Source organism: Chiloscyllium punctatum, chromosome 8, assembly GCF_047496795.1.
Source record: "Chiloscyllium punctatum isolate Juve2018m chromosome 8, sChiPun1.3, whole genome shotgun sequence".
NCBI lineage: Eukaryota > Metazoa > Chordata > Chondrichthyes > Orectolobiformes > Hemiscylliidae > Chiloscyllium > Chiloscyllium punctatum.
The window spans coordinates 13874779-13885377 of NC_092746.1; the positions used below are offsets into that span (position 1 = coordinate 13874779).

The following is a 10599-nucleotide window of genomic DNA, read 5'->3' on the forward strand; positions in this document are numbered from 1 at the left end:
TCCGTTTGTCTCCCGATCGGGTTTAGCTGCACCCCCTGCTGCTTGCTTAAATGCTTAGAAAATGAGTTTTTTTGTAAAGTTCTGGAAAGACGTGTCGATCAGTTATAAAGTAGCATATTTCAGGTTTTCTCTAGTGTCAGTACAGTATCGCAAAAGAATGGCAATTGTTGAAAACTGCCATCATTTAGAGTTTGTGAGTTATAGCAGTGAACTGAAAGCAAATATTTTTATGCGGACAAATCTAGTAATTGATCTAAGTTGGTCTTTATTAAGCTCCCGTTGTAGCAGGTAAATTCTATGCCACAGTCAAAGTCGATGAACCCCGCTCCAAGTGTGGCAGCACTATCATTTAGTCAAACACGAATCGCGTTACAAGTAACTTTTGACTTCAGACAGTAAACTGGTTACACTGAGAGGAGCATTCACCGCAGTTTATGTAGAGAGTAAATGACATCCAACTGCCCGGGCAGGAATTAAAACTGAGATGACACAGTGTTAAGTTATTTGATGTCGCCGCAAAGTGTATATTAGCTACCAATCTTGACTATCGCCTTTTAAAAATCAAAACTTGACCTTACAAAGTTTGTTTTTAAATGGTGAAAATTAGCAACTCAAAATACTTTTTACAGTCTCTTTTTTTTGGAATTTGGTGCTGTTGGTTTAAAGTGGGAAGTTTACATGTATTTGTGAACAGTATTGTCTACTTTTAACATGCTTAGTGGTTAAGCTCCTTTTCCCTGCTCCTTTGGGATGCATTTTGCATTAGGCGAGGTAATGTTAAGTGTAGGGGGTGAAAGCAATGTCCTGGAAGGAAGGAAGGCTGAGAGTAAGGGGATAGTCGCTGACTATCGCCTTGCCGTTCAGCTCCATGTCACAGTCCTAAATGGATAACATGTACAGCTCACTTTATTTGTCAGCAAGTGTTACGTTTGCTTTGAATCTTTAACATGAATAACTCTGCCTCTGTATCGGGGAGCCCTTGATGTTCGTCTAGCATAAAAACGTATGCTGATGTCTCAAAATATTTCTTAGACCTCCCCACTAAATTAAGAAACTCCACTGATTCTGGCATGTCGGGCTGTTGGGATTCCATTGAGTCGCAGCAAAACTTTTAAAGAAGGAACGTTTTTAATACGTTGATTTCCGAACATGGTCCTTTTACCGAGTTGCACCAGGACAGAACAAACATCATAAAAATCCGCGGGTTCTTAATTCAGTTCTCGGTACGTTCACGTGAATTGTGCTACAACAACAGCGAGGCAAATTTCAGCAAAGTTTGGGCAAAATATGAATCAGTAACAATTTGATGGGCATTGTTTATTCTTCAATATCTATTCAATCTCATATTGTATCTCGAGGCCGATTTCAAATATTCTGTTTTTTTTTAATTATTATCTCCTTTCATATCATTAAATCCCGCCAGCTTACTAAAACTGTTTGATGTGAAGCCATTTGACACGGGTGACCTACGTTCTGAAACGCGTATGTGTTTCATGACTTGGAGGATCTCATGTGCTCGTTCGTGCATCGATAATAGATGTTTAATAGGCTGCTGAGCAGTTTAGTAGCCGATTGCGTTTTGGAACCTTCTCTGGACCATCACTTTTAAAAGGAATCAAGAGATATGTGCCATCCCTGAGCGCTGGCGGCCACCTCATACTGTCACACCTCTTGCCCTTTGCCCCCTCTCTTTCAGACTATTGGTTTCCTCATAATTCGCAAAGAAACCATCTCCGTCGCCGTTTTTACAAATATTGTCATTCTGCATTTCACGTTTTATTCCTTTACGTTCGGATGTGTCTTTACGCAATTCTGTTAGCTTACTGAAATCTGTGTCGGATCACACGGGGTTAAAAACGTGTCATCAATAATCAATGATCATTTTGGCCCACGCCCACTGGAGAAAACCGACCTGAACTCTGGGCAACAGTATTTAAAATGCGTTTTAAAAATTATGAATTCCATTCAAGTTAATTGGACTATTTTGGAATATTATTATACGGCCTATGCTGAGCAGGTAGATAATGATAACAGGACACAATAGAGAAGGTACATAAACGCTTGTAAACATGGATACACACGTGGTAACCAATTGTGCACCTGTAGAAATTCATTCCTATGTTCAGTAAGGTATGATATTGTACTTATACACATATCTGAATACTCGGGTTCAATTTACTGATTGATTTTGCTTTACTTTCACACTCTATCTTGTTACGTCTGTAACAATTATTTTAAATGGCATTTGTTAGTTATTTTCCGTCAGGGACAGCGTATGTTAAAACTTCTAAATGACCTTTTCAGCTTCTTGTAGATCACCTATAAATCTAATCGGAAGATAGCGCTCTATATTGTTTGAGGCATTCAACTTCACATACCTTCCTACTGTAAAACTCCACCGTCACAGAGCCACTTGGATATTTTAAATTCAGGTAATTTTCCATTTTTTTTTAAAGAAAACTAATATGTCAAAATACTGTTTTACAAAGGCTAACTCAATTTGAGAACACATACTTTCATCTGTAAATTGAAGCAATTATGCAGAAGATATTATATTATGTAGACTGTGGTCTCTGGATAGTCATCAATCACCCACTATCGAGCTGTCAACGCGAGCAGATTCGTTTCTTAGACGCAGTCTTCCAGCTGGGGAGAATAGTAGAACATCATCATTAATTAGAGTGTGACCCCGCGGCTATTCACATGTCTGAACCCATGAACACTCGAGCAAGTCTACACACCATGGGTTTGTACAGAAATGTACTCTACAGTATAGCCAGAGCAAGCCACGATTTAAAGTGGAAGGGACTTTCTTCGCCTTTATCTACTGCTGTAAGTCAGACATATCTGCGTCCGTGGAAAGGTTCAGATCGTGAAATCCCGAAGCTAAAAGAGAGAGTAAAACAAAACTCACAGCATCATCACCATACTAAAACATTTGTTCGTTCATAATGTTTCTGTCAGCATCCTCAAACACCACCCTGGCGAATAATGTTCAGAAGTTCTCGTGTTTATTCAGTGACAGCGTCAAGTATCTGTGCCTTAATATTCATCTATTGGGGAAACTTCTCCCTTCAATTCATACAAAAGGAGCTGGGAAATTCAGTGTTCCATAAATCACTGACACGACAAGAGCCCTGTAAAAATGTGCAAGGGTGCCGGTTATTTATTATTTCCCATAAATCTTCTACTTTCCGGGCAATTGTGCTAATAATGGGCAAGGCGATGCTCACCTATTGGAGCTTTAATGGCTTGACACTTGGTTGAAACCTAATGCTTTGCATTTAACCACATATGCGTTGCTTAACAAATCAAGAATTGATCTCTTCCCTTTGCAGTCGTGGTAACAGTTTAACTGACTAATTGCTGGCCAGTGCAGGTCCATTGAAATATTGTGAAGCTCACTGTTGCTCTGACTACTGACTTTCCAACCCTCTATTACTGTTACAAAAGGGTGGAGAGCAAGTTGCAGCTGTTCATTAAGATGGCTCTAATTAAATGCAGCGCCATCCCCAGCAATCAGCGAACAACTTATGAACCCAATAATGTGGATCACATCCCGAGCAGCCATTTCCACACAATGTACTGCAACAATGGTCGAGGCTAAATTAGTATAAATATCATATTGTGCTCAATGACTTTAGGATTCATATTGAGGCTATACCTAACTCTAGGGCTGTTCTTTTGGCTTTGCACTTGTGCCTCCCTCCCCCCCCCCCCCCCCCTCAGTGAAGGTATCTTGGAGTTAGATTGAGGCTTTTTAAAGCTGGCTTTACCTGACGTCATGCCTCCTGATATGAACTAAGTTCAGCAGCAGACCACTTTTCTCTCTATCTGTCTCGCTATCTTTGTGTGTTCCCCCTTGCAAATCAAAACGATTGATTCCCCCCCCCCCCCCAGCCCCAGTTACCATCCCTCTCCCCAACCCACCCCCCCCACCCCCAACTTCCAGTTCCCCCCCACCCCACCGCCTCCCCAACGAACTGCGACGCTCAGTCATCTTGCAAAACGGCATACAGATGCTAGCGCAGGGCAACACTGGGGAGAAAGTAAAGTTTGAAGTTTTATGTAAATAAATTAAATGTGCCGTTTTGCCTCACCCTATCGAGCATCTAGGAGCCTGTGCGCGCTTGCCAATCAGTGAGATCGAGCCGTCTGCAATCGCGTGGAGGAGACCAGGCAGCTTTCTCTCTCTCCCTCCCTCTCTCTTTCTCTCCCTTTCCTGGATGTTGGGTGGCTTGGACAATGTCGTACCCGCAGTTCGGATATCCCTACACATCAGCACCTCAGGTAGGTCCGATCGATCCTTCAATTGCTTGGACCGCGTTCCACGGACTAATTGATTGTTAGCGCGCGTTTCGGCTTTTCAATACTGCTGCCCCCGCGGGCTGATCCTGCATTCACTTCAATAAGGATAAAATATGACGTGCGTTAACTTTACTGTCCACAATAATAATAAATGCATGATTTGAAGGGGCGAAGTTGGTCTAAGGAGAGTGTGTAAAGTGAAGGGAAAATAAACATTCGCTTAGGAGGAATATTACAACATTCCACTGAGATAGTCAGAAGAACCGATCCCAATTTATGTATGTTTTCTTTTATTATTATTTATCTTTTTTTTATAGTTTCTGATGACCACCAACCCCCTGACTACGTGCTGTGAGTCAAGCGGCAGGACGCTGGTTGATTCAGGGGCAGCCGCCTCTGCCCAAACCCCTGTCTATTGTCCCATGTACGAGAGCAGGCTGCTGGCCACAGCCAGGCATGAGCTCAACTCGGCTGCTGCCCTCGGTATGTACGGGAGCCCGTATGCCACCAACCAGGGATATGGCAACTATGTCACCTATGGGACAGAACCCTCTGCTTTCTATTCACTGGTAAGTCACCCTCTGATCACTATTGTTACCGCTGTCAATTAGGATTGGGCAAACCAAAATATCCATGTTTCAACTGTGAAGGTTTTAGTGTCAGGCCAGCCCATCGACTTCGCTTGATAGTTGCTCTCTCCTTTGATTCAGAGCAAGTCGGCACTAGTAAATTGCATCAGTTGGATATTAGCCTAACGTATTGAAAATGCCGCGTATCGATAGACTCAAGTAACTTGATCTCAAAGTAAAATTGAGAATTCCTGAGAGTTAACTTACACTATTCACTGTTAGGCAACATTCCATCACTCTTACACATTACTGTCTGCGAGCAAAGCGCTGAAAATGTGTTGTTATTGTTATTAGCATTGTTTCTTAAATATCGCCAAACGCTAAATATTTTAGTTGAAGGCTGCCTTAGGTTGTAAGTACACCAATATTCCAATATTGACTTGAAATTCGCAATTTTCAGCTGAAGGGCCTATAGTTCACGACAATGTGTGTGGGTCTGTGAAATATTCACTGAACATTGTGTTTGAGAGAATTCGAACACGGATCCTTAACTTGGAAGCATTTGTGGTCAGTGCGTTTTGCTTAAGTAAGTGTTTTAACTAAGAGCATCTTCAGTCCCTCAAGCCCATTTATGTACTGAAAACATAGTTTAATCAGTTTTGAATACAGCGGCCAAAAAAAGGGCCTAAGTTATAATTGGACGTGGCATTTTGTATCATTTCCCAGATAGTGGGGTTTCCCTGTAAGATGTAAGAATCTGTAAACATTCAATTAAAGGCTTTCCAGAAATTTAATTCCTACAACAAAAGTGAAGTATTCGAAGGTAAAATAAACTGTTCGAATTGTGTATACAATTTATGTCTTTGTCTCAGGATGCGTTTACACCTGAACAAAATAAACACCATAATTTAAAGCATTAAAAAATTATGTGCAAATAAATGTCAGATGGTCACTGTATTCTTATTGTTTATCTAGTTGTAACCTGCTGTTGTTTGGAGAGTTTTGATGCTGTCTCTTTCTCTTTTGCTGATCAGAACAATCAGTGCAGAATTTTCCATTAAATAAAAGTGCTGGCGATGAAGTCAAGATATGCCAACATGTCTCTTTCAGAGTCCTTTTGACACCAAGGATGCAGCAGGATCTGCGCATGCGGGAATCACCCAGGCAGCTGCCTATTATCCCTATGATCCGAGCTTGGGACAGTATCAGTATGACAGGTGCGCATGATGATATTCACTGAGAATCCTGGACACTGTACATTCGTGATCCTAGTAACGATATATTTTTTTTTTGTGAGGAAACGTCGATGTTGGAAACATACTCCAATAGCTATTTCTGAGAAATGTACGTTTGTGTAGATGTGCGTAACTTTCAAACTACAACATTGAAGTGCAATCTACAATTTTCTTGGATATACCAAAAAAAAACAAGCAGACTATTAAATGTAGGTAAATGGAAAGTACTTTTAAACACCGAAACCACTCACCATGAAACGACCAGAAGTGGGTCTGCTTCGGATTTTAGTTGTTCGTGATTTACATATTGGTTTGATCAAACCTTCTCAATTTGAAAGTCTCTTCTTACAGTCATACATGTCCATTTTATATATTAGGAAAAAAATAGCGTGTATGTGCACAGTTACTGGTTTCAAGGCTGTCAAAAAAAAACACAAATCACTTTAACGCTTCAATAGTGTGTGACTTTTCCTCATAAGTTACATTAAATATTGAAGTGGATATGCGTGTTTTATTTAAACTCTTTTTTTTTGCCATTTTGTCAGAGAATGGAGGACATGATTGTACAGTGGGCTGTATTTGGACGATTAGACTCAAAGTATGTGGCAAAAACGCGAGCCCTCCGACAGGTTTAGGGACATGAATGCTCCTCCAAATCAGACTGAGAGAGACGATGACCTGACTAGCTACATTTCCTCCTCAACTCTCCGCTTCCTTGCACTCATCACTGTAACCCTGATTCAGGGTTTCATTATATTAGCATGTTAGGCTTCCATTTAATTTAGCTGGCGCCCTCTCAATCGTATATTTTATCACAACGGGGATCAATATTATATTTCAAGAGCCTACACGCCACTGTCAGACATCAGAGCTAAATAAATTACCTATGTGAAATAAATGCGCATTACCCATGATCTTCACACATGGCACGCAGAGGTGAGTTACTCATGTTTTATATTCCACTCATTGGTTAGAAATATTTAGATCTTATCATTTTAAAGACAGAGTAAAATGTAGACAGAATAACATGGCACCTAAACAACAGGGAGGTTGATGAAGCGAAATCCTTACTTTTTAACAGATCCAATTTCCCAGTAATCTGCTGCTGTGTTATCTTTTTTTTAATTTGTTGCTTCATTAAAAATCCGTTTGTGTTTATCAACGAATTACTGACGAAGAACAGAGCGTATCAATGGCGTCCTCAAAGGCAAGCCACTATAGTACTCATGGAGTTCAGAATCCCTATTTTAAGCCGAAGTTTAAAAAAAAAACTGAGTATGGTCTGCATATTGATAATTTGCTGCTTTTAAACTCAGATATGGTGCCGTGGATGCAGGAGCCAGGCGTAAAAATGCAACACGGGAAACGACCAGCACTCTCAAAGCCTGGCTACAAGAGCACAGGAAGAACCCGTACCCGACCAAGGGGGAGAAGATCATGCTGGCCATCATCACCAAGATGACCCTGACCCAGGTCTCCACCTGGTTCGCCAACGCCAGGAGGAGACTCAAGAAAGAGAACAAAATGACCTGGTCGCCCAGGAATAAATGCACGGATGACAAGAAAGCTTATGGAGACGAGGACGTTGAAAGTCCAAATGATAGAAGTCCGGAAGACAAACACAGTGATGGTTCGCTTTCACTGTATTCATTTCGGTAGACAAAATCCGATGGCGCTATACGCATAGATCTAACATTAAATAATTTACTTAATGCTGTGCAGTTGGTACTGTGCCTCGCACAGATAAGAAAACACTGCTGGGACAATAACATTCAGGAATGTTTTCAATGTTTCTATATATATATAATCAGCAAAACAATAGGAATGAAAATATCATAATATCTAGTGGGTTGTTAATTAATGCAAATTGATTATAAACGGTTCAAATCAATCAAAACCTTGAGAAGCTCTCTTCACATTTCTGAATCTGTATTTTTTGACAGATACCACATGCAAAGAAGACAAAGAACTGCAGCTAAGTGACCTCGATGACTTTGATGGGATTGAGACAGAAAGTGATGAGTGTGAACTGAAAGGGCCATTTCAGCAGATGGACAGCACTCAGCTCAGGGTCTCCGATTGCCCGATTGACCAGTGCAAGAAGGTTTCTTTAAAGATAGCCCTGCCAACACCGGCAGATCGCCACTCAGAAAAGGTCAAGGACTGTCTCAAGCGAGTAATGGCAAATTCCGAGCAAGATCTCATGGCCGGAAGACAGAGGGGGTGTGAGTCGAAGCTTTGCTTCCCGCCACAACAGCATAGTCAGCAGATGCTGGACAACAAGCCTCGGATCTGGTCCCTCGCTCAAACCGCAACTTCTTTGAGCCAAACTGAATATCCATCTTGCATGTTGAAAAGGCACCAACAGGCTCTCTCCTCTTCGTCTCCGCTGGCCTCTATGCCCACCAGCGTGTTGGATAGACAAGATTCGCCAGTAACCACCCTAAGGAATTGGGTAGATGGGGTTTTCCACGACCCGCTACTCAGACATAGCACTTTGAACCAGGCACTAACCAATACCACCGTTTCCTGGGCTACCACCAAAGGTGTAATCTTGGATACAGAGGCAGTGGGACGTTCTTTGGGAACTCCTACAAACCTGATTAAAGGACAGATCACAGGCCTACCCCAACATGAAACTACTAAGGACATCGCAGCATTTCCCAAAACAGGAAACAAAATGTTTTGTTCGTAACAAATCAAATGGTATGGATTCTTTTCTCTGGAGCCTTGCTGATTGATGGGACTCAGAAAAGGCAAACTTTCACTTTAAGACGTTGTATTCACTTCCCAGCGATCTTTTATGAGACTTTCTATGTTTCACCACTCTTAAGCATTTCACAAAATAACTCCAGTTCTTTCAAGAGCTCTTTAACTGACTGTGGCTATGTAACTTATTCAAAAGTCCATGTTGGAAAGCACGTCTGAACTATAGTATAGACATATCGGTAACGTTTACAACTCCAGAGTTTGCAGAAGTGGGTACCTTGGATAGGAATTCGCAGTCTGCTTGAAAGCATGCAAATACAATGCCCCGAAAACCCAGTTTTGAAACAAAATATTTACGCTAAACATCAAGCTCTGGCTATGAATCACAAGCAACACTTATTAAAAGTTTACACCATTGCACAATACTTTGGCTTTAAAAAGATTCGAGAATATATGTTTAACATATGCGCACTGAAATAAATGTGCTCTTTTAGAGGTAACTTATGAGTGTTGTCTGGTACATTATGGACAGGTAGACTGATGTAAGGTCGGGTTAAGGCAACATTGCTTCAACTTTCAATTTTAGCGTTATTTCACACTAGGTTTCTACAAACCATATTCTTCGCTTTTACTTTTTTTAAATTACTGTGAAAAATAACTGGAGCTTTTGCCAGAACTGATGTATAGCAGAGCACTTACAGCGTATTAGAAAAAGAAATGTTTTAATTTACAAATAGCTGTTGAAAAAATAAGCTGCTTTCCCAATCAACACTTTTTTTTTGCTGAATTCTGTTTCTACTCATGGTTGCGATGTTTCAATTATTTGATTAAGTCAGTCGTTCAATTATTTTGATGTTAAAATCATAAAGGTAACTCATTCGCCTCTCAGTTTGGATTATATTTAGTGTTCCAGTCAGTATTTGTATAAAATTAAAATAATAAACATTACGGCCATAGTCCCAGTGGCAGAAAACTATGGACGTTCAGGATGTTTAGAAAGAAGATTTAGGGCCAGGTAATGTGAGCATTCCTATTGGTAGGAACAGCGCATTTACATATTCGTGGAAAATGTATTAAATACAAAAAAAAAGTTTTATGTCTAATATCTAACTGGGCGGAAAAGGCCTGAAATGGTATGACTTACTGGTTCAAAAGCAAAACCAAGTCTTCAAAACAGTGGATAAATTTATCACATGTTTTTCAAGAGCTACTTTGTATTTATGGAGGACAAGCAAAGCTGCAGAAATTAATTATTCAGCTCGCAGTGTTACCTAAAAATGCTCAATTTGTTGCCCCCCATTTCCAATTTATTTCTGATTTCAGGGGCTAGTGCAGTCTTATTACCGACGCACTTCATTTCATAGAAAGGTCTTTTTTGAGTGAACGCCCGACTTCCCTTTTTCTAAAACTTTGTAAACTTCCGGGAGAAATGAACAAAAAAAATTGCTGGTACTCTCTGTGGTGCCAGTTCACCATAGGTATTGTTCTGAAGGTTTACCAGCGATCTCAAACCAACTTCACAACATCGCTGCAATTCTCAGCGAAATGGGGCAGTGGGGACAGCCATTTGATAAACATAAGCTTCCAATTTTAATGACGATGCAAAGTGGATTGTATCAAATTGGTACATGGCCACTTCTGACAGCATTATTCAGGACGCAGTCTTGACATTTGTTCTGCCATTTTCGACTCCTGCTAGTTTGATTTATCGTGCATATGGTATAAAAAAAATCTAAACATTAACTTGAATAAGAAAATAGCTTGAATTTGACGACTGT

General features: G+C 40.6%; 1 protein-coding gene across 4 annotated transcripts; it reads left to right on the plus strand.

The window, feature by feature from the left end:
* Positions 1 to 2287: 2287 nt before the first annotated feature.
* On the plus strand, positions 2288 to 9246 carry LOC140480380 (iroquois-class homeodomain protein IRX-4-like). Of its 4 annotated transcripts, none has more exons than XM_072575165.1 (6): positions 2288 to 2432; positions 4117 to 4290; positions 4626 to 4877; positions 5988 to 6094; positions 7429 to 7742; positions 8056 to 9246. In XM_072575165.1, the coding sequence occupies exons 2-6, from the start codon at positions 4246 to 4248 to the stop codon at positions 8805 to 8807; spliced, it is 1470 nt and encodes a 489-aa protein (XP_072431266.1). In that variant the 5' UTR covers positions 2288 to 2432; positions 4117 to 4245; the 3' UTR covers positions 8808 to 9246. The 4 variants fall into 4 exon arrangements, with proteins under 4 accessions (XP_072431266.1, XP_072431267.1, XP_072431264.1 ...); XM_072575166.1 differs by lacking the exon at positions 2288 to 2432 and adding an exon at positions 2812 to 2832 and having other exon boundaries at positions 7429 to 7767; positions 8056 to 8266; XM_072575163.1 differs by lacking the exon at positions 2288 to 2432 and adding an exon at positions 2814 to 2832.
* The last annotated feature ends 1353 nt before the right edge of the window (positions 9247 to 10599 follow it).